The sequence below is a fragment of the Ammospiza caudacuta genome, chromosome 14, assembly GCF_027887145.1.
Source record: "Ammospiza caudacuta isolate bAmmCau1 chromosome 14, bAmmCau1.pri, whole genome shotgun sequence".
In the NCBI taxonomy this organism is placed as follows: Eukaryota; Metazoa; Chordata; class Aves; order Passeriformes; family Passerellidae; genus Ammospiza; species Ammospiza caudacuta.
Window position 1 is genome coordinate 4348867 of NC_080606.1, and position 25325 is coordinate 4374191.

At 53.7% G+C, this 25325-nt stretch overlaps 3 protein-coding genes across 3 annotated transcripts; 1 reads left to right on the forward strand and 2 right to left on the reverse strand.

Moving 5' to 3' along the window:
• The first annotated feature begins 944 nt into the window (after positions 1–944).
• On the forward strand, positions 945–8248 carry LOC131564022 (nuclear pore glycoprotein p62-like). Its single transcript, XM_058814279.1, has 13 exons — positions 945–995; positions 1464–1968; positions 2752–3137; positions 3849–3959; positions 4420–4551; positions 4778–4882; positions 5329–5437; positions 5589–5733; positions 6168–6217; positions 6339–6473; positions 7145–7256; positions 7654–7720; positions 8033–8248. The coding sequence occupies exons 2-13, from the start codon at positions 1670–1672 to the stop codon at positions 8122–8124; spliced, it is 1743 nt and encodes a 580-aa protein (XP_058670262.1). The 5' UTR covers positions 945–995; positions 1464–1669; the 3' UTR covers positions 8125–8248.
• A 295-nt stretch (positions 8249–8543) lies between these two features.
• RBM41 (RNA binding motif protein 41) lies at positions 8544–17651 on the reverse strand. The gene is made up of 10 exons (XM_058814358.1): positions 17586–17651; positions 16290–16331; positions 16042–16178; positions 15583–15627; positions 15258–15374; positions 14969–15161; positions 11707–11911; positions 9925–10295; positions 9185–9332; positions 8544–8864 (listed from the first exon to the last, which is right to left on the reverse strand). The coding sequence occupies exons 1-10, from the start codon at positions 17649–17651 to the stop codon at positions 8707–8709; spliced, it is 1482 nt and encodes a 493-aa protein (XP_058670341.1). The 3' UTR covers positions 8544–8706.
• On the reverse strand, positions 16410–25094 carry LOC131564023 (nuclear pore glycoprotein p62-like). The gene is made up of 12 exons (XM_058814280.1): positions 24796–25094; positions 23627–24012; positions 22805–22915; positions 22213–22344; positions 21882–21986; positions 21327–21435; positions 21031–21175; positions 20547–20596; positions 20291–20425; positions 19818–19929; positions 19218–19284; positions 16410–18076 (listed from the first exon to the last, which is right to left on the reverse strand). The coding sequence occupies exons 1-12, from the start codon at positions 25092–25094 to the stop codon at positions 17985–17987; spliced, it is 1743 nt and encodes a 580-aa protein (XP_058670263.1). The 3' UTR covers positions 16410–17984.
• Between the last annotated feature and the right edge of the window lie 231 nt (positions 25095–25325).

The window sequence follows — 25325 nt, forward strand, 5'->3', positions numbered from 1 at the left end:
CAGCTTAACCTTGTTGATGCCTCCAACCTCAATGGAGCACAGTCCTCAGCACTGGTTCCACTTGCAGAGCCTGGTATCTCTGACCCAAGGGCACCTGAGAAAGTGGAGTGATCCCAGAGGAGCACACAGAGAAATGAAATTTAACCTTTCTGTGCAGCACAGAGCACTGGGAACAGCTGATTCCAGGGGAAGGCACCAGCACAGTCAGGAGTGACAAGGAAACAGTGTTAGGAGAATTCTCTCTGGGCACCACTGTCCATTTGTGTCAGTATCCTGAAGCACAAGGTAAAAATCTGGCATGTAGGGGTTTAGAACAGAAATGTAATTATCATTTTTCTGGCAGCCACAAGTACTACAAAGGTGTTTTCACTGAACTTTCCAACACATTCATAGGTCCCCATCTCAGACAGTGCTGCTAACTTTGACATTGCTTCCTTCTGTTGAAAAGTGCCTTTATTATCTGGTTTCTAAGTTATAAAAATTTACTTCTTGGCCTCCAGAGCCAGCTGGTTTCCTTTCTACTTAATGATAAAGGCTATCTTATCTGGCTTTATGGAATGCTAAACTTCAACAGCTAACAGCCATTAAGCCATATGAACTGGTTGCACCCTGGAATTTGTTGATCAGAGAAATAATTTTCTTTCAGTAATATCCAGATAATTGTCCAAACTCTAGCAGTTCTTTCCACATAGCATTTGAGCTGAAATTTTGGTAAGGAAGTAAAACTTCTTGTACTACAGCAAGTCAGGAGTTCTCAACAGGAAATAATTTTTCTATTGATGTTTTGCCATTGGAATGTAACTCCATCAGCACATTAAACTAAAACCCACCCAATTCTCCAGAAATGATCTCATTGAAATCGATGGATTCCTCTGGAATGAAAGGCTGTTATTCTAAACAGGAAAAAAGAGGTCAAGCAGTGATCAAAGAAAGCAGGCAGTGGAGAAAGTTCCTGATTTAATGTCGCCTTTTGAATGAGAGGCAGGTATTGGCAGGTACGTGTTCCTATCCCGCAATTCCAGCCTGGTGTCCCCTGTCCCGCACCCCTGTTCATCACTCCGCTCTCTCTCTCCCCTGTCCCCCGTCCCTCGCTCCGGTCTCTCCCCCGTCCCTCGCTCCGGTCTCTCCCCCGTCCCTCACTCCGGTCTCTCCCCCGTCCCTCACTCCGGTCTCTCCCCCGTCCCTCACTCCGATATCTCCCCCGTCCCCCGCTCCGGTCTCTGCCCCGTCCCTCGCTCCGGTCTCTTCCCCCGTCCCTCGCTCCGGTCTCTGCCCCGTCCCTCACTCCGGTCTCTCCCCCGTCCCTCGCTCCGGTCTCTCCCCCGTCCCTCGCTCCGGTCTCTCCCCCGTCCCTCGCTCCGGTCTCTCCCCCGTCCCTCGCTCCGGTCTCTCCCCCGTCCCTCGCTCCGGTCTCTCCCCCGTCCCTCACTCCGCTACCGCAGCCGCGTCCCTCATCCCCACAGCAACCCCGACACGCCCCGCCCCTCACTCCCTCATAGCCAATCGGAGCCGCCATCGCGCGAGTGGCGGCCGCGCCACCCAATGGGCGCGGAGGCGGGAAGGCGCGGGGGCGGGCGGGGCGGGGCGCGGTGACGACATCGCCAAGCGCGGTCCCGGTGCCGCGGCGCTGCCGGAGCTCGGCCCGCGCCGCTGCCGCCGCCGCCCGGCCATGAGCCAGTTCAGCTTCGGGGCGGCCGCGCCCGGCGGCGCCTTCGGCCTCGGCGCGCCCCGAGCCGCCGCCGCCGCCGCCACCACGGCCACCAGCGGCTTCTCGTTCTCCGCGCCGGCGCCCGCCCCCGCTTCCACCGGCTTCAGCTTCGGCAGCGCGGCGCCGGCGGCGGGCGGCAGCCAGCCCGCCGGGCTCTTCTCCTTCAGCAGGCCGGGCACGGCCGCGCAGCCCTCCGGCTTCAGCTTCGGCTCGGCCAGCGCGGCCCCCGCCGCCACGACAGCCGCCGCCTTCTCAATGGGGTGAGAGCCGGGCCCGGGCGGGACGGACAGAGGGACGGAGGGAGCGGGGTCCCGTGGGTGCCGGGCGAGGGCTCTCCGGGCAAAGCTGCTCGGAGCGAGCCCTGCCCCTTGTGCCGGCTCCTCCCAGCGCCCTGCAGGGCTCGGCGAGCCCCGGCCCCGGCCCCGCTCCGTTCGCACGGGAGCCCCGCGCGTGGGGAAGGGGATGTGCCGCGATCCCGGCCGGAACGGGGCTGCAGACGCCAGCACGCAGAAATGCCGAAGCTCTGCTGCCCAATATCAAACGTCTCGTTCTCTCTGACCCGGATCCGGAGCGCTCTGAATGCTTTCCCGGCACTTTGGGAGGGATTTGCCGATCGGGAGAGGCGGCGAGCTCTGGAGCGGTTCTGCAGAGCTGCTGCTGGCAAAGCTCGCCAGATGGGAGCTGTGGGAAGGGAGCTCAAATGGGGACGAGCAGGAAAAAACAGCCTTGGGTAGAGGGAATGGAAATGGTGAGCTGAGAGAAGGAGCAGCTCCACGTGTACTCCATAAAATGCCCTGTGGTACCTGGGTGGGTGGAGGCCATGAAGGGACAGGCAGTGGAATGAGCCCTGAGGGGAATGGCGGTGGCAGCAGCTGGATGGAGTCTGTTGGCAGAACTGGGACACAGCCTGGCCAGCTGTGCATTCTCTGAAAGGAGCTTTCTGCTGTCAGCAAATGCTCAGGGAGGAAGCCAGCTGTGCACTTGGGTGGATGTGTGTCTCAAGGAGAATGGCTTCATTTCTTTTCTTTTCTTTTCTTCCCCAGGGCAAACACCCCAAAAGTGACCTTTGGAGCCAGCACTGCCACTCCAGCTCCTGCAATCACGGGGGGCTTTTCCTTTGGTGCCCCTGCTGCAACCAGCACCCCCTCGAGCCAGGCAGCAGCCCCGTCTGGCTTTGCCTTTGGCTCTGCTGCCAGCAGCAGCAGCAGCACGGCTGTCTCTGGGACCCCAGGAGGCTTCACCTTCTCCAGTGGCAGCACGAGCCAGGCGGGCACGGCCGGGTTCAGCATCGGCACCGCGGCTGCGCCGGCCACGGCGGCCGGGCTGAGCTTTGGCACGGCCCCTGCGGCTGCTGCCAGCACCAGCACGGCCACCCTGGCAGCTGCCACCTCCACAGCAGCGCCCTTCAGCCTCGGGGGGCAGCCCTCAGGTGGGTGAGCAGCCTGGGGGGCGTGGGGTGTCACACTGGGACACGGGGACACAGTTTGGGGTCACTGGGATGGGGCTGCAGGCACAGTTTGGGGTCACTGGGATGGGGCTGTGCTGCAGGCACAGTTTGGGGTCACTGGGATGGGGCTGCAGGCACAGTTTGGGGTCACTGGGATGGGGCTGCAGGCACAGTTTGGGGTCACTGGAATGGGCTGGCCCAGCCCCATCCCCAGTGGGCACATCTGTGAGCAGCAGGTGAGCAGCACTGACAGCAATGAGCCATGGGGTGCCCAGGTGTGCTGAGCAACCACCAAAGGGAGCAGAGGGCACACAGGGACAGGGCTTCAACATGAGGAGGGTAAAAGATTGGGATAAAAAACAAGCAGGGCAGATGCTTGCAGCCTTCTGCAGTGGTTTGGTCTTACTGTGTGTGGGTTGAGGCTTTCTGAAATTGTATGGTGACACTGTGTGTGTCCTGGCTGTCACAGCTGTGCCCTGTGCTGTGACACAGCCTCGGGGGGCAGCTGGGGGCTGGAGCCTTTGGCATGGGTGTATCTGGGGATGCAGTGGGGGTTTGGCTCTGCAGCCCCTGGCTTGTGCTGGGGCCAGAGGTGTTTCTGACAGGCCTGTCCAGGGGCTGCAGTGCTGGGCAGCACTTGCTCTTTAGCCTGGAGGAAGGAATTCCATCTTTTCCTTTTGCTCCTGGTTCCAGGCCTGACCTTTGGGGCACAGCCTTCAACAGCAGCCACCAGTACAAGCACAGCAACACTGACCACAAGCACCAGCCAGGCACCCACCCTGAGCTTTGGAGCCAAGCTGGGAGGTAGGGAGCTGTTCCAGAAAACAATTCCTCAAGGCTCTGGGGACTCTGCTCTCCTCCTGGCTGTAGCTGTCTGTTGGAAGCAGACAAATCTCTTATACTGGGGTGTGGGAAGGGGCCACAAGTGTTTGTTCCTGTTGGTTTGCCTTGGCAGTGGGGATCTGTGACAGTTCCCAGAGCCTTTGGACACTGTGTCCTGTGGTTCTGATTGTGTCCCACATGCCAGATTCTGTTCTGTGCTTGTTTGGGGAGCACAGCGGAAGGGAGGCACAATCTTAAAGGGGCAGATGGTGCAAGACAAGGAGTGGAGGGAGAATAAGAGGGTAAGGAGGTTGAAATGCTGACATGGCCCAGAACCAGGTGTGGCTGGGCAGTTGGTGTCACCCTCCCAGCAGGGCTGTTGTGCAGGGGGTGGGAGCTCAGTGTGCTCTGCTTGTTCACCTGGAGCTGTTTGTCCCTGCAGTGACATCCACAGCTGCCAGCACGGCCTCCACCACCAGCACCACCTCAGTGCTGGGCGCCACGGGGCCCTCCTTGTTTGCATCTGTGGCAACTTCTTCAGCCCCAGCCTCCTCCAGCACCACGGGCCTCTCACGTGAGTCTCTGCAGGCAGGTTTGGCCCTGGGGCAATGCAGGGGCAGCCAGGGGGCTGGGGGTGCTCCCCTGGGGCTGGGGGTGCTGCTGCTGCTTCCTTAGGGCTGCTGCTGCTCTCCTGGGGCTGGGGCTGTTGCAGGGAGAGAGGAGCAGGCTGGGCACAGCTTCTCCAAGGGCCCCGCATGCCATGGCTCATGCCACCTGGTGATGGTGTCTTCTCTTCACAGTGGGTGCCACCTCCACTGGTTCCACTGGGACAGCCACTCTGGGGACACTTGGCTTTGGATTGAAGGTTCCTGGAACCACAGCTGCCACCACAAGCACTGCCACTGGTAGGAACAGGGTGCTGAAAGGCACTGAAGGGAAGGGACACTGAATTCAGTGCTCTGTACAGGTGTAAAGGGCCATGTTAGAGTAGGAGCAGAGCAGCTGTGATTTCCAAAGCCCTCAAGTAACTGAAAACAGCACAGTCTGTCTTCCTCTGATCCTTTTCCATCTCCTTGTGAAAACACAGAAGTTCTCTCATGCACTCAGAGATGCAGGGGAGGAGCTGGGTGTGCTGGCAGTTCTTGGTTCCAGCAGTAAAACACGGGGATATTGACAAGGGGCTGGGCTGGGCATGTTTGCATTCCCTCCTTGACTGATGTAGGATTTGCTGCTGTTCCCTTCAGAGGGATCTGCTGCAGTTCCTGTAGCCATGGGCACCCTGGAGCTGCTCTGGTTTGAGAGGTGCCAGCTGTGTCCCCTTCTGCTGCCTGACTTGGATCTCTTCCTGCAGGGACAACTTCTGCTTCTGGCTTCCCTTTGAACCTGAAGCCATTGACCACCACAGGTGCCATTGGAGCTGTGACCTCCACAGCTGCCACAACCACAGCCACCACAGCCAGGTGGGAGTTTGCTGCCGTTGACCCTTTGCTGCCTGGGCTGGAGCAGCTGCAGGGCTCAGGCTGGGCTCTGGAGGAGGGAGGGGAGATCAGTGAGAGCTGTGGTGTTTGTCTGTGCTGACCTCGTGTCCTGTGCTGCCCTCCCTCCCCTCAGTGCCCCCCCAGTGATGACTTATGCCCAGCTGGAGAGTTTGATCAACAAGTGGAGCCTGGAGCTGGAGGACCAAGAGAAGCACTTCCTGCACCAGGCCACACAAGTCAATGCCTGGGACCGCATGCTGATCGAGAACGGGGAGAAGGTGAGGAGGCCTCCAGAGCAACCCCCTTCTGCTGGCTTGGCTCCTGCATGGCCCTGCTACAGGGGCAACAGGCATCTAGAACATGGTACAAATAGCTGGGAGCTCCCCTGGGTGCTTCTCACAGTCTCTGTGTGTGTCTGCTCTGGGCTTTAGGCCTTGGAGCTGGGAATTGTGCTGTGCCTTTGCTCTGTGATACCAGGTTCTCTTAGGGGAGATTATTCCAAGCTTATTCCATTATTGGAGTGGAATAGGGAGGAGAAATAAGGCATAAGGGAGGATCATTCCTCCCTTATTCCTTATTTTGGTCTGTAAATCTTTGTGGCCATCTCTCATTTCTACCAGAACTTCCATGGTGCTGTCTTCTCCCTCCCACCTCTCTTTGCAGAGCTGACTTTGTGGTTTTCAAGGTGTAATGAAATGTCTTCTGTTTCCAGATTACTTCATTACACAGAGAAGTAGAGAAGGTGAAGGTTGACCAGAAGAGGTAGGAGACCATGAGAACTTGAAATGATTTTATTTCTTCTCTGCATTGTCCTGCTTGGCTGTGGAACAGCTTTGCCATGTCTGCAACATGAAAGGGAAGCAGTTGGCATTTCTCTTTGCAGACTGGATCAGGAACTGGACTTCATTCTGTCCCAGCAGAAGGAGCTGGAGGACTTGCTGACCCCTCTGGAGGAGTCTGTGAAGGAGCAGAGCGGGACCATCTACCTGCAGCACGCGGATGAGGAGCGGGAGAGGACGTGAGGCACCGACCTGCTGGGGCTGGGATGGGCACTGGGCTGGCTCACAGCAGCCAGTGGGACATGGAGCTGGGATGGGGACAGGAGTGAACAGGCAGCGGCTGCTGTCAGATACTTAATCCTGTTTTATGCATTGCAAGTTAGATTTTACTCTTTAGAAACCAGAACAGTGAGTGGAAGCCCTTGAATCAGCTTGAAAAGCACTTTGGATGTTGGTGTAATCAGCTCTCTGGGAAGAGGTTATTAATATTGGCATAATCTCAGAAAGTTAATGGTTCCTCAGCGCCAGCAGTGGTGAGAGCAGAGAATTCTGTGTGGCACGAGCCCCCTCGTAAGGCTTTAGGGATGCATCATGGCAGGGTAATTAAAGGCAGTGTTTGTCTGGTTCAAGGGATAAGGCATCTTGAATCCAGGCTTGTTCCTTCCTTCAGTCCCCACAAAGCCTTGCAGGAAGTCCTCCACTCTCCTGCTTGTTTGTAGATCAAGGGAGAGAGGGGCTAGGAGTCTCTTCGTGTGGGTGTGCAGCCTCTCTGGCTGCTGTTCCCAGGTCTCTGCCAGCCTTGGCTGCAGACATGGAAGCTCATTCTGATTGCTCACAGCTGCTGTGACTGCAAGCAGCTCTTCAGAGTTTTCTTTACCCATTCTGATCTTGTTTCCTGTGTGCTCTGCAGCTACAAACTGGCTGAAAACATCGATGCTCAGCTGAAGCGCATGGCACAGGATCTGAAGGACATCACTGAGCACCTGAACACATCCAGGGGCCCAGCAGACACAAGTGACCCTGTAAGTGCAAGCTTCTTTCTTTATGATTTATATTAATTTGATCTTAATGCTCCTTATGGCTGTACTCAGCAGCTTTTTTTTCAGTATAAGTTTCACTTCAGTATTGCAGATTGAGTTTTTCCACATTCATTTTGAATTTTGCCACTCAAGCCTGAGGTGATCAATGTTCTCCTGGTTCCTAGGGCTAAATTAAAATAAGCCAAAGCCACAGGCATATCATCTAAACTGTGCAGTTTTCTTGCTGGTAAGGAGCAGCAATGTAGCAGCATTGCTGCACACACTTCCCTGGCCAAGTGGCTGCTGCCTTAGGGAAGCTGGGCAAGGAGAAACTTGCCTTTGACTCCTCTTACTGCTTATGCAGTCTCACAGCTGACTTGCACCTTCTCTTTCTGCTCAGCTTCAGCAGATCTGTAAAATTCTGAATGCACACATGGATTCCCTGCAGTGGATTGACCAGAATTCAGGTGAGCTTTGTCCTGCAGCCTTTTGGGAATGTGAATGGGAAGCAGGAGCCTGTGTGTGAGTGTTTGCCCATCCCTGAATTCCTGAGGATGCCTGAGGAGTGTTCCCCCTCCCCTTCAGGGGCACTGTCCCTTCTGGGCTTGAATTCTCCTGCTGTGCCTGATTAGGGGCCTCTGCTCAGAAGTTACTGCTGCCAACTGCTGCTGTTTTACCAAAAAAGCCTTCCCAAAATATTTTTCTTTTTCCTGCAAGCAAAACTGTGCTGGGTTGTGTTCTGGGGTGACTGTGACATTAATCCCTTGTTTCTGCCACAGCTGTGCTGCAGAGGAAGGTGGAAGAGGTGACCAAGGTTTGTGAGAGTCGCCGCAAGGAGCAGGAGCGCAGCTTTAGGATCACCTTTGATTGAAACACTCCCCTGTTCAAAGGATGGACATAAACACCTCTGTTTTCTGTGCAGGTTTTGAGATCCAAAATGATGATCTGGCTTTTGTTTCCTTTTCTTGCAATAAAATGTGTTGTTTGTTCCCAAAGGTGATCTGTGTTGTGCTGGACAGGAGTAGCTGCCTGACGTTTGTGGGGAAGTCTGGTCTCTGTGCTTTAGCTCTGCACGCAGACTGGTGAGATACAGAAATGCTGCTTTGGAGGGCTTGGGGCAGTCTCTTCTCCAGAGGAGCCAGCAGAGCTGGGAGGCTCCCAGGACTGAGGTGTGGACACAGTTCTGCAGCAGCAGAATGCAGCACACTTGGCTCTAGATGACTTAGGACTATGAACAGCAATAAGCACACACTACAGAAATATCACAATAAGTGCATTTATTTACCTGGCTTCTTCCCTCCCTCTTTGCCATAGTGTGTGGGCACTGCCTAGCTCTCAAGAAGAGCCCAGCTCCTCCCAGTCTGATCCTGCATGTGGGCTCCCAGCAGTCCTGCATTGTCCCAGGTTCACCCACAGCTCACTGAACTCCACAAGGCTGCTGGTTCTCCATCCCTCACGTGGCAGGAGCGTTCTCTGCAGCAGAGGAGCTGGGGATGGCAGAGTCAGCCTCTGGCAAGTGTTTCCTGCTTTTCCCAAAGGCAATCACCAGGGGCTTCCCCTGCAGCTTGTACCCATTCAGCAGCTGCAGGGCTCTCTGGGCTGATTCTGTGTCTGCAAGGAAAGGGCACAGTGGGCACAGGCACCTGCTGGCATGGGGACAACAGGGTCATCCTATGGGTGTTCCCATCTGCTGGCCCCTCAGCCTGCTCTGACATGCTGAATGAACGCTGCACATGACAGACTGCATCACTTCTGCCCTGGTAAATCCCCTTCCAACCCAGAGAAAGCAGCATGGCACAACAGAAAGATAAAAGGAGTGAAGTCCCCTGCTTCTCCTTGGAAAGCAGGCTTGGCAGCACACAGTGCCCTGCAGGAGAATGTGGCACCTTTGGGAGTCAGGAAGAACAGAGAGGCACAAGGCAGGAACTCACCAGGGAAGGTGATGAAGGCCTGGTCCCTCATGCGGCCGCTCAGGAGGCGGAACTGGATCAGGGGACTGTCCTCCCTCTGGAACCGGGCAAACAGGGACACCAGGTCCCTCACTGTCACTCGGGGGCACAGGTTCTTCAAATACAGCACCTGGAACACACACAGGGTCAGCCAGCCTTTGCCATGCAAACACACCTTCCAGCCTGCACAGCTCAAGGTGTGAATTAGCTCAACCCTCACACCCACGTGCTAATGATGGCATTTAGAGGACACGTGGGTGTACAGAGAAAGGCAGCTCTGAAGTCAAGGCACCACCCTGCTTGCCTGCATCAAGAATTGACAGTTTCAGTTTATTATAAAACAGTTCAGTTTATTTATAAAACAGTTTATTCAGTTCACTCTGTTTATTTATAAAATGCAATAATCTCCAGTTACCTGACAGGAACAGTCTGAATAAAGTGACAGCAGGACTCAGCCAGGCCCAAACAGACAGAGCACATAGACAGGTGAGCTGCTGGAGCCAGGGAAGGCTGGGCTCACAGGTACAGCTCTTTGCCAGGCTGGTGCCTTCCCATCAGAGCCCAAAGTCCCTCTTCCCCCCACACTGGAGGCTCCTCTCCCCCTTGGCCTGCAGGATCAGCCCAGCAACTCCAAGGCAACAGCAAAGAGGAGCCTTTGCCTCCTGACACAGCTTCAGGGCATCCTGCTGAGCAGGGATAAACCCTGGTTCATGTCAGCTTACCCTGCTGGGCTCCCCTGGATGGTAGGATGAGAACCTGGGGATTTTCCGCAGTTCCTCCTCGGAGAGGCGGTTCCTGAGGATCTCCTCTTCTGGGACAAACTCAACTGGCTCTTTGATAACCACAGGCCTGGGAGGGGACTGCTGGGGCTCTGCTGCAGAAACACTGGGACTTGCTGCCTGTTCTGCTTGCTCCTCCTGCTCAGGAAGTGGTGACTCCTCAGTCCTAGACCCCTGTGGGGTGGGGGACGAGCAGGGGTCATTTGTAGCAGACTGGACTTTTTCAGGGCACTTCTTGCTCAGCAGCTCTTGGTAAACACTCTCCAGATGAACCATGGGGTCCTTTTCATCTGTTCCCCTCTTCTGAGTGTCATCTAATTCAGAACAGAGATACATGGTAACCATCACCAATAGCCTGGAAAACACACAGACTGCAAGAAGAGACACAGGAGAAACCCCATTTCACCCCAGCCTCTGTGCCCAGGCCCTGCAGGCTGTTTAAAACAGCCCCAGCAAGTGCTGGTTCCCCAGCTCAGGATGAACCTGCAGAGAGCAGCAGCTCCACCTGTGCTACATCAGAGCCCTTTTCAGAGATGCCCTCACTTGCCTATCTGCAGGCACATTACAACACTTTCTAGTGACTCCTTCAACACATCTTCCTCCTGCATGTGCAGCAAGGATTGGCCATGCTGCCCTCCTGTACCACTACCTGGAATAGGAACATTTAGCTTCCAAGGACATCAGATTAAGCTCCTGGGTTTAAAAAGGTCCATGACATGGACTCATCAATGATCTCTTTTAATTCTCTTTAGTGGAAATGAGGGCAAATGTGAGAGCAGCCTTCAACTGGACCCAGTTCCCCTTCAGGGATGAAGATTTAACAAGTCATTCCTCCTCTTACCTGTTCTGTGCCTTTGCTTCCCTCAGCCCCTGCAGATAAGGAACAATCTCCAGTCCCACCCAGGCACTTTGCTTAACTCAGACCTCCAGGCTCTACCAAAGCATCACCCAGCTCCTCTCCCACACCCTGAGCTGCTCTGCACTACATGCAGCACCTCAAGGAGACCCAGAAATGCACTTTTGTGATGGTGATCACAGGGGTCTTATGTTGAAGGAAGAGATGAGGATTTGACTCCTTATTTCAGAAGGCTTGATTATTTTATTATATACATTACATTAAAACTATACTAAAAGATTAGAAGGAAAGGCTCTCAGAAGGCTAGCTAAGCTAAGAATAGAAAGGAATGAATAACAAAGGTCTGTGGCTCAGACAGAGAGCTGAGCTAGCTGGGCTGTGACTGGCAATTAATTATAAACATTTAAGATGGGCCAATCACAGATGCACCTGTTGCATTCCACAGCAGCAGATAACCATTGTTTACATTTTGTTCCTGAAGCTTCTTAGCTTCTCAGCAGGAAAAAAATCTTAATGAAAGGATTTTCATGAAAAGATGCCTGTGACCCACTTTAAAAGCAGGCACTTTGCTTAACCAGGCACTTTGCTTAACTCAGACCTCTAGGCTCCACCAAAGCATCACCCAGCTCCCCTCCCACACCCTGAGCTGCTCTGCACTACATGCAACACCTCAAGGAGACCTAGAAATACACTTTAAAACCCTCTAACTTCTCTTAAAAGAGAACCAACTCTGCCTGCTCCTGTAAGAGAGGAAAATATCCCCTCCCACACAGCACCAAAGCAGAACCACATCCTCGGGGACAGAAGGCCAGACAGAACCGTGTGGGGCTGGCTGTGTGTGCAGGAGGAGCCCTGGCTGGGGGCGGCACCTTGGTGGTAGAGGGCCCTGAGGAAGGAGTGGCGGTCTGTGCCCTGGAACAGCGCCTGCTCGATCTCCATCTCCCGCCGGCTCAGCTGCTTGCTGCCCGCGAAGCGCTGCGGCAGCGCCAGGATGCGGCGCCGCTCCTCCAGCTTCTCCCGGATGGCATCCAGCCGCTCCTGCGTGGCCTCGGGGGCTGCCCCCAGCCCCGAGCCCTGCAAAACAGCACAGCAACATCAGCGACAGCACGGGCTCCTCCCCAGAGCCAGCCAAATGCCCCAACCCTGCAAAACAGCACAGCAACATCAGCGACAGCACGGGCTCCTCCCCAGAGCCAGCCAAATGCCCCAACCCTGCACAACAGCACAGCAACATCAGCGACAGCACGGGGTCCTCCACAGAGCCAGCCAAACGGCACAGCCCCGATCCCAAGCACAGCTGGGAGCAGCAACTCCGGTATTTTCTTAGATCCCCACTGCTGGAAGGAATGAATGAATCTGACTCCATGTTCTTTGAAGGCTAATTCAGTCACTGCACCACCATCCTCTGGCAGTTCTTCCCCACACCTACAGCATCTCCAAGCTCTTATTCTGTGACCCTGAGAACCTTATTTGCTGAAAAGTGGACCCCCAGCTGCTGCTTGGCACCTGAGAGGAGATTTATGCTGAGCACTAAACCCCAACCAGCACCACTGAGCCAGCTTCCAGAAACCACCGAGGAATTGCAGCACAGCTGAGAGCAGGGAGCATCCCTGGGCAAACAAACCTCACTGCAGAGGCCACTTCATGCTGCCAAAGCACACTCCAGCTGCTGGAAGGGCACTTCTGCTCCATCAGAACACGCTTTCATGGGGCTGGGGGTGCGTTTTCTGCTCTCAAACTCACTTTGAGAATTACTGTGGCAGATCCTTCTGCCTCAGGCAACAAACCAGGCTTTCTCCGTGCACTGAGCACAGCCCAACAGAGCTCCCCATGGTAGCTCTGCCCCACATCTGCACAGCTTCTGCCATTCACCATTGCACAGCTTCCCCCAGGCACAAAAGCTGTTTATAGGAAAAGCAATTCCCGGAAATCATTTGTTGTACTTTGTTTTCAAAAAAGCTGCCACTTAGCAGCTGAAAATAACAGAAATCTGTACTCAGTACTCTGCCAAGAGCTCCCCAGGCAATCTGAAGTTCTGTCTCAGCTGACATTATTCATCACTCATGGTGGAATATTTCACTCAGGGCCTCCACCTCCAAAGCTGCACATCACTACCTGACTTAGGCTTTATCCATAAATATTCTCCTCTCAGAACCTGTAGAAGACATACCCTGATGTCACCCTCTTTTTTTCTGTCAGAGGAGTGTTTTCCATACAAATATTTTTTTCTGAACGTCCCAGAATACATTTCATACTAAATATAACAGCTGGTACTGACGACATTGATTTTCATTGCTAAATTAACACCACTCCTCTCTGCACCAAGCTTTAATCAGGCCACACTAGGGCTGGATTTGCATTTAAACACCAAAGCAAGTCATGACTTCAGCTGAAAAGAGGCAAGGCCCTGCTTACCACAGACAACTTTCTCCTGCACACAGCTATCACTCAGGGAGAAGAGACAAAGGGAAGCCAAGGATCAGCCCAAGTCCTGGTTTGCATTTTCTAGTTTGGCAAATTAAGAGCAGGACACCCCAGTGCACCTGACATAGGACAACCACAAAAGCCTCTTGTGTCTGGAATGTGAAAAAATAAAGGTGAAGGTGGGGGAAAAGGAAAAACCTGCTGGAAGAGACCCAAGGAGGAGCCCAGGCAGTGCCACCACACTCTTGGTCTGAGAACTCTGCACCATTTTCATGTGGCTGTCCCAGGGCCCCTGAAGGACCTGCAAGCCCCTAAGGAGAGCGCTCCCTACAAAGAGCCATCCCAAATCATCAATGGGAGCCAGGGATCTGTCAGGATACTCAAAGCAGGATGTTGAGGTGTTTTGAAATATTTTCTCCTTCTCTTCTAGCATTTAAATCCTTCATATATAGATATAAACAGGTGAAATTATTTGTTTCAGATCAAGGCAGAGGCAGGAATACCCTCACATCCTGCTGGGTTCCAAAGGACCCAGTCCTGCCTCCACGATAGCTTTTAACACCAACCATTCCACCAAAGAAAAGAGGCCAGAGGAAATGTAGGACAGTGCTGGGATACGGGAGTGCCCATTCTTTACCAATGGCTTACAAAGGACTGGAATTTTCTACCAGAGTGCCACAGGGTCAGAGGAAGCTGACCACCCTCAGGTGAGAGCAGACCATGCCCACCTGTCACTGCCACATTTTCTGGAAAAATCCTTTTGCCAGGATTTCTTCTCCTGGAAAGCTGAGAAGCCTCAGAGAGAAATGAAAACAATAATTATCTGATTGCTTCTCCTGTGCTTTGCTGCTTTGGAATGTGGTCTGGAGATTGTTTATCAACTGGTCATTGTTTGATTGGTTTCATGTGAATTGTTTTAACTTAATCACCAATCACCATCAACTGTGCTGGACTCTGAGGAGTCAGTCAGGAGTTTTTCATTATCATTCTTGTTAAGCCTTCTGTCTGTATTCTTTCTCTTTCTTTAGTATAGATAATATAATAATATAATATAATATAATATAATATAATATAATATAATATAATATAATATAATATAATATAATATAATATAATATAATATAATATAATATAATATAATATAATATAATATAATATAATATAATATAATATAATAGTGACAGTGTTCACAGGGGTCCAAGGATGAGGGAAGAGACGAGGCTCTGACTCCATGTTTCAGAAGGCTTGATTTATTATTTTATGATATGTATTATATTAAAACTATACTAAAACAATAGAAGAAAGGATTTCATCAGAAGGCTAGCTAAGAATAGAAAAAAAAATGATAACAAAAGCTTGTGGCTTGGACAAAGAGTCCAAGCCAGCTGACTGTGATTGGCCATTAATTAGAAACAACTCTATGAGACCAATCACAGATCCACTTGTTACATTCCACAGCAGCAGACAACCATTGTTTACATTTTGTTCTTGAAGCCTCTCAGCTTCTCAGGAAGAAAAATTCTAAAGAAAAAAAATTTTCATAAAAGATGTCTGTAAATATCATATAATATATCATATCATATCATATCATATCATATCATATCATATCATATCATATCATATCATATCATATCATATCCTTCTGAGAACATGGAGTCAGATTCTCCATTCCTCCTTCTTTGGGACCCCAGAAAGCAGCACACCCACCTTCCTTGCTGAATCCTGGTTCTTCCAGAGCAGGATCTCTGAGTCAGAGAGCCCCAGCTCCCGGAGAGAGGAGGTTTCCTTGTCACTCTCCTGCAGGGCCTGGAACTGGGACAGGCTCAAAGCCCCCGCAGCCTCTTCCCCAAAGGGTTTGTAAAAAGCTGCAGGGCCAAAGCATCTCCGCTTGGACTTGCACCTGTGAGCCAAAGGAACAGCACAAACAGCTGAGCTCTGAGGCACAGGGGGCAGCAAGGGGCTGCTGTCTCCCAAAGCACACCAGATCAGGACTCACTGCTCGATGGAGACACTGGTGTCCAGCTGGTGGTGGAGGAGGCTCTTGAGCTGCCTCTCCCCTTCTGTCTCCAGGTCCTCCAGGAGGAGCTCATCGCTGGACAGGCTGCTGTTCACCCTGGGCACACAAACACAGCACAGGCATGAGAAATCGGGCAACAGGAGAAACACTGCTCAACACACATCCCTGCTACAGCTCCTCCACCTCCTGGGCTGTTTTTACGGGATTTAAAAACACAAGGAACCAAAAGTACTTGACCAAAACTCCCTTTAACATTACTAGAAAAGTCAACAGATTTGGGATTCCTTTGAGAACATTAAAGTACCCCAAGGAATCTTCGGGTGTTTTTGTGTTGGTGGGGTGGTTGTTTGTTCACTTTAAAATGGCATGCCATCATTTTTAGTGACCAAAATCATATGCATCTAGATGCAAGATGATGCATAACTTCCATTCAAACACAGCATCTAGCAGTGTCTGGCTAGTTTCACATGAGTCAGGCAAGAAAGAAGCGAAACCGCGACGCCGAAACGAAACTGAGACTTTCAGCAGCGCTTTTCCCTTTCCGGGGTCACCTGCTCCGGAGCAGAGAGCCCGCAAACCCCAAACCCAGCCCAGAGACAGATCCACCCCACAGCCAGACTCGGCCCCAGCCCCGCCCGGGCCGTGCCGCGCTCCCGTTCCCCCCGCTCCGGCCGCAGCACCGGGGCTGGCACCGGGCCCAGGCCGTGCCCGGTAGCCCGTGTGGGCTCTCTGGGCACCCGGGAGCTGCGGCTGCCCCGCTCACCGCCGCATGGCCCCGCCGCTCCGCACCGCCAGCGCCTGAGGGGAGCGGCGGGAGCCGCCCCGGAAGGAGCGGCCGGGCCGGGGCCGCGGGTCGGGCACGGAGCGGGGCCCCGGGGCTGCTGCACCGAGCGGTGCCCGCTGTGGGGTGAGCGGGGACAGGGGACAGGGGACAGGCACACCCCAAAAACAGCCGCTCCCCTCTGCAGCTGAACGGAGAGGGAATATTGAATGCGGGGCTGAGAGAGGCACCGGAAGAGATCGCTCGTCAGATGGCGTCACGGGCACAACGGGCTGAGCGGAGAGGGGAAAAACGCCAATCGCTTGGGTTTGAAATTTTAACAGTTTAATGGTAATAAAGTGGTTATAAAAATAGCAATGTAATTAGCAATATAAATAAAAAATAAATAATAATTTTGGACAATAAGAGACAATAGAAACAAAGAGTTATGGACAGTCCGGGTACCTCTTTCTGGGCAAAATAAGCCCGAAAAAGGACCCACGTTAACAGAGGATTAACCCTTAAAAACAATAACCTGTTGCATCTTCATACACCTCATACACGATGCATAAATTCCATTCAAACAAAGGATTCTGTCTGGTCAGTGTCAACTTCTTCCTCTGAATCCTAAGAGCATCGTTAAACCAGAGGAGGCGGGAAGAAGTTCGTTTCTTCTGATAATGGAGCAATAAATTCTTTTTCGCTAAAAGATTTAGGTGTCCTGTGGCCGCTATCTTGCTGCAAGTCCTTACTTAAAGTATCTTACCCAGCACAGTTTCTATTTTAACATTTTGTTATAACTTAAAACTATATTTAACACACTACTTAAGAAAATTAATACAGCATGACTTATATCACAGCATATCACACATATAATACTCATTTTAATATTTGTGAAACGCCAGTCATACAATACACATTTTTCACAGTAGAGATATTAAATAAAATATTGCTAACCAAAGCAGAGAAGGATAATGGGAAGTAAATCAGCCCTTAGAAACACCTTTCCCCCACCCATCCCTCCTACCCCAGCAACACAGGGAGTTGGGAATGGGGATCATGGTCAAGAAGACAGGAATTGGGGGTCATGGTCAGTTCAGCACCCCAGGTTTGGGGTCCCTCCCATAGGAGACAGTTCTCTCTGAACTTCTGACATGAGTCCATCCCACAGGCAACAGCCCCCCTCAAACTGCTGCAGTGTGGGTCACTCTGCCTTCCAGGACAGCTGCTCCAGCCTGGGAGCAGAGCACCTCAGCCAGATGCTCACAGCCTCCTCTCAGGCATGCCTCTGCTCTGCCCTGGGGCTCCTCTATGGGCTGCAGGTGGATCTCTGCATCCCCATGGGCTTCACCATGGTCCTCTGCCACAGGCTGCAGAGCAATCTCAGCCCTAGGGCCTGGAACACCTCTTCCCCTCCTTCCCTTGGTGACTGCAGACTTGTTTCCCTCACAGGTTTTCACCCCACTCTTCTCTGGCCACAATTACAACTGAGCCACAAATTTGTTTTTCTTTCTTCTTAAATTTCACAGAGGAATTGCCACCCTAACTGGCCCAGCCCTGGCCAGCAATTTGTCCATCTTTTGGAGCCACCAGGGACTGGCTCTGCTGGACATGGTGGACATGGCTTCTGGCAGCTTCTCACAGAAGCCACCCCTGCAGCCTCCTCCCAAAACCAGGCCATGCAAAACCACACAGAGCCCTCCAAAGCAACATTTGTTACCTCACCAGTCTGCAGGCACAGCTAAAGCACAAAGAGTACAAACTTCATCCAGTTTCTGATGGGAGCAGGTGAAATCCTGTCCAACACCACAGACTGGCTCTGAACAAACCACATATTTTATTGTAAAAAAGAAAACAAAAGCCAGGTCATCATTTCAGTCCTCAGCTCCAAAACACCTCTATTTTCTGTGGAGGTTTTATATCCATCCTTTGAACTTGGTAATGTTTCAATCAAAGGTGATCCTAAAGCTGCGCTCCTGCTCCTTGCGGCGACTCTCACAAACCTTGGTCACCTCTTCCACCTTCCTCTGCAGCACAGCTGTGGCAGAAACAAGGGATTAATGTCACAGTCACCCCAGAACACAACCCTGAACAGTTTTGCCTGCAGAATGGAAAATATTTTCTTGATGACAGTCACTCAGATTTGACAAATCAGGAGGAAAATACAACCCAAAGCACTGCCAGTAAGAAAACTTCATTATTGAGTGGCAGAGGAAAAAATGGCTCTCCTCTCTAGGAAAATTTAAAGGAAACAGATAGCTATTTTCACACACATTCTGAAAAGAATTCAGGTGGCACAGGAGCTGTACCAAATTTCCTAAAAAGGCATGTTTGGAATGTGGAGCTTAGCAGAAATGTTTTGAAAGAAAACACCCAATTAGACCCTGCCCTAAGCCAATAATCCTGTGTGAACACGGAGAACAGCAGGTTTGCTTTCACACAGGCAGCTACCCCAGGTGTGAGCATTTCCCAGCACTGCAGCCAGGCAGTGCACTCGGGCTGCAGAGAGGAGAGCTGCTTTATTCTGCCGTGCCCCCGTGTGGCTGCTCAAAGTTAAAATCCAAACGGCACGGAATTCCAGAATCCCTCACCAGGAGGCACTCTCAGGGAGAAAAACTCCTTTTGTCTGTTTTTAGTATGACTCCACTGTCAAATGTTCACTACTGAGTACATCCCTCTGAGCACTGGATCTCAGGATATTGAAACTGTGAAATTCCCAGATTATTCCTCCAGTTACCCCACCTGCAGATCAAGGCAGGCTGCTCCATCTTACCTGGATGTGGCTTCCCATTTTCAGATTCAAGGGATGATAACACTCAACACACACACTTCCCCTCACCAATTTTCCTGCACCACAGGCAAACCCCACACTATTTTAGAAGCTGAACTATTTATCATTACTTTCACAGCATCAATAAGGTTTTTAGGTTCTCTGCTTTGCACGGACACATTTCAAGGAGGGCTTTTTGGGTAAAAAATACCAGCAGCCAGGAGTAACTTCTGAGCAGAGGCCCCTAATCAGGCACAGCAGGAGAATTCAAGCCCAGAAGGGACAGTGCCCCTGAAGGGGAGGGGGAACACTCCTCAGGCATCCTCAGGAATTCAGGGATGGGCAAACACTCACACACAGGCTCCTGCTTCCCATTCACATTCCCAAAAGGCTGCAGGACAAAGCTCACCTGAATTCTGGTCAATCCACTGCAGGGAATCCATGTGTGCATTCAGAATTTTACAGATCTGCTGAAGCTGAGCAGAAAGAGAAGGTGCAAGTCAGCTGTGAGACTGCATAAGCAGTAAGAGGAGTCAAAGGCAAGTTTCTCCTTGCCCAGCTTCCCTAAGGCAGCAGCCACTTGGCCAGGGAAGTTTGTGCAGCAATGCTGCTACATTGCTGCTCCATACCAGCAAGAAAGTTTAGATGATATGCCTGCACAGTTTAGATGATATGCCTCTGGCTTTGGCATATTTTAATTTAGACCTAGGAACCATTGATCACCTTAGGCTGGAGAAGGCAAAATTCAAAATGAATGTGGAAAAACTCAGTCTGCAATACTGAAAGGAAATTTTTACTGAAAAAAAAAGCTTCTCAGTAAAGCCATAAGGAGCACCAAAATCAATTTCATAGATATCAGAAGGAGCTGGTTATTCAGATCTTGTTTTATGAGGATATTAAAAACAGCATAAAGTACGAGTGGAGTATCCACATGGGGACAAATGAAGAGTGAGAGCGATTTCAATATCCTTTGCCTCTTCAGCAATATAAAATAAAAGCTTGCACTTACAGGGTCACTTGTGTCTGCTGGGCCTCCTGATGTGTTCAAGTGATCAATGATGTCCTTCAGATCCTGTGCCATGCGCTTCAGCTGAGCATCGATGTTTTCAGCCAGTTTGTAGCTGCAGAGAACACAGGAAACAAGATCAGAATGGGTAAAGAAAACTCTGAAGAGCTGCTTGCAGTCACAGCAGCTGTGGGCAATCAGAACGAGCTTCCATATCTGCAGAGACCTGGGAACAGCAGCCAGAGAGGCTCCAAACCCATGTGAAGGGATTCCCAACCCCTGTCCCCCTTGATCTACAGACAAGCAGGAGAGGTGAGGAGTACGAGTAAAATCTAAGTTGCCATGCATAAAACAGGATTAAGTATCTGACAGCAGCCACTGCCTGTTCACTCCTGTCCCCATCCCAGCTCCATGTCCCACTGGCTGCTGTGAGCCAGCCCAGTGCCCATCCCAGCCCCAGCAGGTCGGTGCCTCACGTCCTCTCCCGCTCCTCATCCGCGTGCTGCAGGTAGATGGTCCCGCTCTGCTCCTTCACAGACTCCTCCAGAGGGGTCAGCAAGTCCTCCAGCTCCTTCTGCTGGGACAGAATGAAGTCCAGTTCCTGATCCAGTCTGCAAAGAGAAATGCCAACTGCTTCCCTTTCATGTTGCAGACATGGCAGAGCTGTTCCACAGCCAAGCAGGACAATGCAGAGAAGAAATAAAATCATTTCAAGTTCTCATGGTCTCCTACCTCTTCTGGTCAACCTTCACCTTCTCTACTTCTCTGTGTAATGAAGTAATCTGGAAACAGAAGACATTTCATTACACCTTGAAAACCACAAAGTCAGCTCTGCAAAGAGAGGTGGGAGGGAGAAGACAGCACCATGGAAGTTCTGGTAGAAATGAGAGATGGCCACAAAGATTTACAGACCAAAATAAGGAATAAGGGAGGAATGATCCTCCCTTATGCCTTATTTCTCCTCCCTATTCCACTCCAATAATGGAATAAGCTTGGAATAATCTCCCCTAAGAGAACCTGGTATCACAGAGCAAAGGCACAGCACAATTCCCAGCTCCAAGGCCTAAAGCCCAGAGCAGACACACACAGAGACTGTGAGAAGCACCCAGGGGAGCTCCCAGCTATTTGTACCATGTTCTAGATGCCTGTTGCCCCTGTAGCAGGGCCATGCAGGAGCCAAGCCAGCAGAAGGGGGTTGCTCTGGAGGCCTCCTCACCTTCTCCCCGTTCTCGATCAGCATGCGGTCCCAGGCATTGACTTGTGTGGCCTGGTGCAGGAAGTGCTTCTCTTGGTCCTCCAGCTCCAGGCTCCACTTGTTGATCAAACTCTCCAGCTGGGCATAAGTCATCACTGGGGGGGCACTGAGGGGAGGGAGGGCAGCACAGGACACGAGGTCAGCACAGACAAACACCACAGCTCTCACTGATCTCCCCTCCCTCCTCCAGAGCCCAGCCTGAGCCCTGCAGCTGCTCCAGCCCAGGCAGCAAAGGGTCAACGGCAGCAAACTCCCACCTGGCTGTGGTGGCTGTGGTTGTGGCAGCTGTGGAGGTCACAGCTCCAATGGCACCTGTGGTGGTCAATGGCTTCAGGTTCAAAGGGAAGCCAGAAGCAGAAGTTGTCCCTGCAGGAAGAGATCCAAGTCAGGCAGCAGAAGGGGACACAGCTGGCACCTCTCAAACCAGAGCAGCTCCAGGGTGCCCATGGCTACAGGAGCTGCAGCAGATCCCTCTGAAGGGAACAGCAGCAAATCCTACATCAGTCAAGGAGGGAATGCAAACATGCCCAGCCCAGCCCCTTGTCAATATCCCCGTGTTTTACTGCTGGAACCAAGAACTGCCAGCACACCCAGCTCCTCCCCTGCATCTCTGAGTGCATGAGAGAACTTCTGTGTTTTCACAAGGAGATGGAAAAGGATCAGAGGAAGACAGACTGTGCTGTTTTCAGTTACTTGAGGGCTTTGGAAATCACAGCTGCTCTGCTCCTACTCTAACATGGCCCTTTACACCTGTACAGAGCACTGAATTCAGTGTCCCTTCCCTTCAGTGCCTTTCAGCACCCTGTTCCTACCAGTGGCAGTGCTTGTGGTGGCAGCTGTGGTTCCAGGAACCTTCAATCCAAAGCCAAGTGTCCCCAGAGTGGCTGTCCCAGTGGAACCAGTGGAGGTGGCACCCACTGTGAAGAGAAGACACCATCACCAGGTGGCATGAGCCATGGCATGCGGGGCCCTTGGAGAAGCTGTGCCCAGCCTGCTCCTCTCTCCCTGCAACAGCCCCAGCCCCAGGAGAGCAGCAGCAGCCCTAAGGAAGCAGCAGCAGCACCCCCAGCCCCAGGGGAGCACCCCCAGCCCCCTGGCTGCCCCTGCATTGCCCCAGGGCCAAACCTGCCTGCAGAGACTCACGTGAGAGGCCCGTGGTGCTGGAGGAGGCTGGGGCTGAAGAAGTTGCCACAGATGCAAACAAGGAGGGCCCTGTGGAGCCCAGCACTGAGGTAGTGCTGGTGGTGGAGGCCGTGCTGGCAGCTGTGGATGTCACTGCAGGGACAAACAGCTCCAGGTGAACAAGCAGAGCACACTGAGCTCCCACCCCCTGCACAACAGCCCTGCTGGGAGGGTGACACCAACTGCCCAGCCACACCTGGTTCTGGGCCATGTCAGCATTTCAACCTCCTTACCCTCTTATTCTCCCTCCACTCCTTGTCTTGCACCATCTGCCCCTTTAAGATTGTGCCTCCCTTCCGCTGTGCTCCCCAAACAAGCACAGAACAGAATCTGGCATGTGGGACACAATCAGAACCACAGGACACAGTGTCCAAAGGCTCTGGGAACTGTCACAGATCCCCACTGCCAAGGCAAACCAACAGGAACAAACACTTGTGGCCCCTTCCCACACCCCAGTATAAGAGATTTGTCTGCTTCCAACAGACAGCTACAGCCAGGAGGAGAGCAGAGTCCCCAGAGCCTTGAGGAATTGTTTTCTGGAACAGCTCCCTACCTCCCAGCTTGGCTCCAAAGCTCAGGGTGGGTGCCTGGCTGGTGCTTGTGGTCAGTGTTGCTGTGCTTGTACTGGTGGCTGCTGTTGAAGGCTGTGCCCCAAAGGTCAGGCCTGGAACCAGGAGCAAAAGGAAAAGATGGAATTCCTTCCTCCAGGCTAAAGAGCAAGTGCTGCCCAGCACTGCAGCCCCTGGACAGGCCTGTCAGAAACACCTCTGGCCCCAGCACAAGCCAGGGGCTGCAGAGCCAAACCCCCACTGCATCCCCAGATACACCCATGCCAAAGGCTCCAGCCCCCAGCTGCCCCCCGAGGCTGTGTCACAGCACAGGGCACAGCTGTGACAGCCAGGACACACACAGTGTCACCATACAATTTCAGAAAGCCTCAACCCACACACAGTAAGACCAAACCACTGCAGAAGGCTGCAAGCATCTGCCCTGCTTGTTTTTTATCCCAATCTTTTACCCTCCTCATGTTGAAGCCCTGTCCCTGTGTGCCCTCTGCTCCCTTTGGTGGTTGCTCAGCACACCTGGGCACCCCATGGCTCATTGCTGTCAGTGCTGCTCACCTGCTGCTCACAGATGTGCCCACTGGGGATGGGGCTGGGCCAGCCCATCCCAGTGACCCCAAACTGTGCCTGCAGCCCCATCCCAGTGACCCCAAACTGTGCCCGCAGCCCCATCCCAGTGACCCCAAACTGTGCCTGCAGCACAGCCCCATCCCAGTGACCCCAAACTGTGCCTGCAGCCCCATCCCAGTGACCCCAAACTGTGTCCCCGTGTCCCAGTGTGACACCCCACGCCCCCCAGGCTGCTCACCCACCTGAGGGCTGCCCCCCGAGGCTGAAGGGTGCTGCTGTGGAGGTGGCAGCTGCCAGGGTGGCCGTGCTGGTGCTGGCAGCAGCCGCAGGGGCCGTGCCAAAGCTCAGCCCGGCCGCCGTGGCCGGCGCAGCCGCGGTGCCGATGCTGAACCCGGCCGTGCCCGCCTGGCTCGTGCTGCCACTGGAGAAGGTGAAGCCTCCTGGGGTCCCAGAGACAGCCGTGCTGCTGCTGCTGCTGGCAGCAGAGCCAAAGGCAAAGCCAGACGGGGCTGCTGCCTGGCTCGAGGGGGTGCTGGTTGCAGCAGGGGCACCAAAGGAAAAGCCCCCCGTGATTGCAGGAGCTGGAGTGGCAGTGCTGGCTCCAAAGGTCACTTTTGGGGTGTTTGCCCTGGGGAAGAAAAGAAAAGAAAAGAAATGAAGCCATTCTCCTTGAGACACACATCCACCCAAGTGCACAGCTGGCTTCCTCCCTGAGCATTTGCTGACAGCAGAAAGCTCCTTTCAGAGAATGCACAGCTGGCCAGGCTGTGTCCCAGTTCTGCCAACAGACTCCATCCAGCTGCTGCCACCGCCATTCCCCTCAGGGCTCATTCCACTGCCTGTCCCTTCATGGCCTCCACCCACCCAGGTACCACAGGGCATTTTATGGAGTACACGTGGAGCTGCTCCTTCTCTCAGCTCACCATTTCCATTCCCTCTACCCAAGGCTGTTTTTTCCTGCTCGTCCCCATTTGAGCTCCCTTCCCACAGCTCCCATCTGGCGAGCTTTGCCAGCAGCAGCTCTGCAGAACCGCTCCAGAGCTCGCCGCCTCTCCCGATCGGCAAATCCCTCCCAAAGTGCCGGGAAAGCATTCAGAGCGCTCCGGATCCGGGTCAGAGAGAACGAGACGTTTGATATTGGGCAGCAGAGCTTCGGCATTTCTGCGTGCTGGCGTCTGCAGCCCCGTTCCGGCCGGGATCGCGGCACATCCCCTTCCCCACGCGCGGGGCTCCCGTGCGAACGGAGCGGGGCCGGGGCCGGGGCTCGCCGAGCCCTGCAGGGCGCTGGGAGGAGCCGGCACAAGGGGCAGGGCTCGCTCCGAGCAGCTTTGCCCGGAGAGCCCTCGCCCGGCACCCACGGGACCCCGCTCCCTCCGTCCCTCTGTCCGTCCCGCCCGGGCCCGGCTCTCACCCCATTGAGAAGGCGGCGGCTGTCGTGGCGGCGGGGGCCGCGCTGGCCGAGCCGAAGCTGAAGCCGGAGGGCTGCGCGGCCGTGCCCGGCCTGCTGAAGGAGAAGAGCCCGGCGGGCTGGCTGCCGCCCGCCGCCGGCGCCGCGCTGCCGAAGCTGAAGCCGGTGGAGGCGGGGGCGGGCGCCGGCGCGGAGAAGGAGAAGCCGCTGGTGGCCGTGGTGGCGGCGGCGGCGGCGGCTCGGGGCGCGCCCAGGCCGAAGGCGCCGCCGGGCGCGGCCGCCCCGAAGCTGAACTGGCTCATGGCCGGGCGGCGGCGGCGGCGGCGCGGGCCGAGCTCCGGCAGCGCCGCGGCACCGGGACCGCGCTTGGCGATGTCGTCACCGCGCCCCGCCCCGCCCGCCCCCGCGCCTTCCCGCCTCCGCGCCCATTGGGTGGCGCGGCCGCCACTCGCGCGATGGCGGCTCCGATTGGCTATGAGGGAGTGAGGGGCGGGGCGTGTCGGGGTTGCTGTGGGGATGAGGGACGCGGCTGC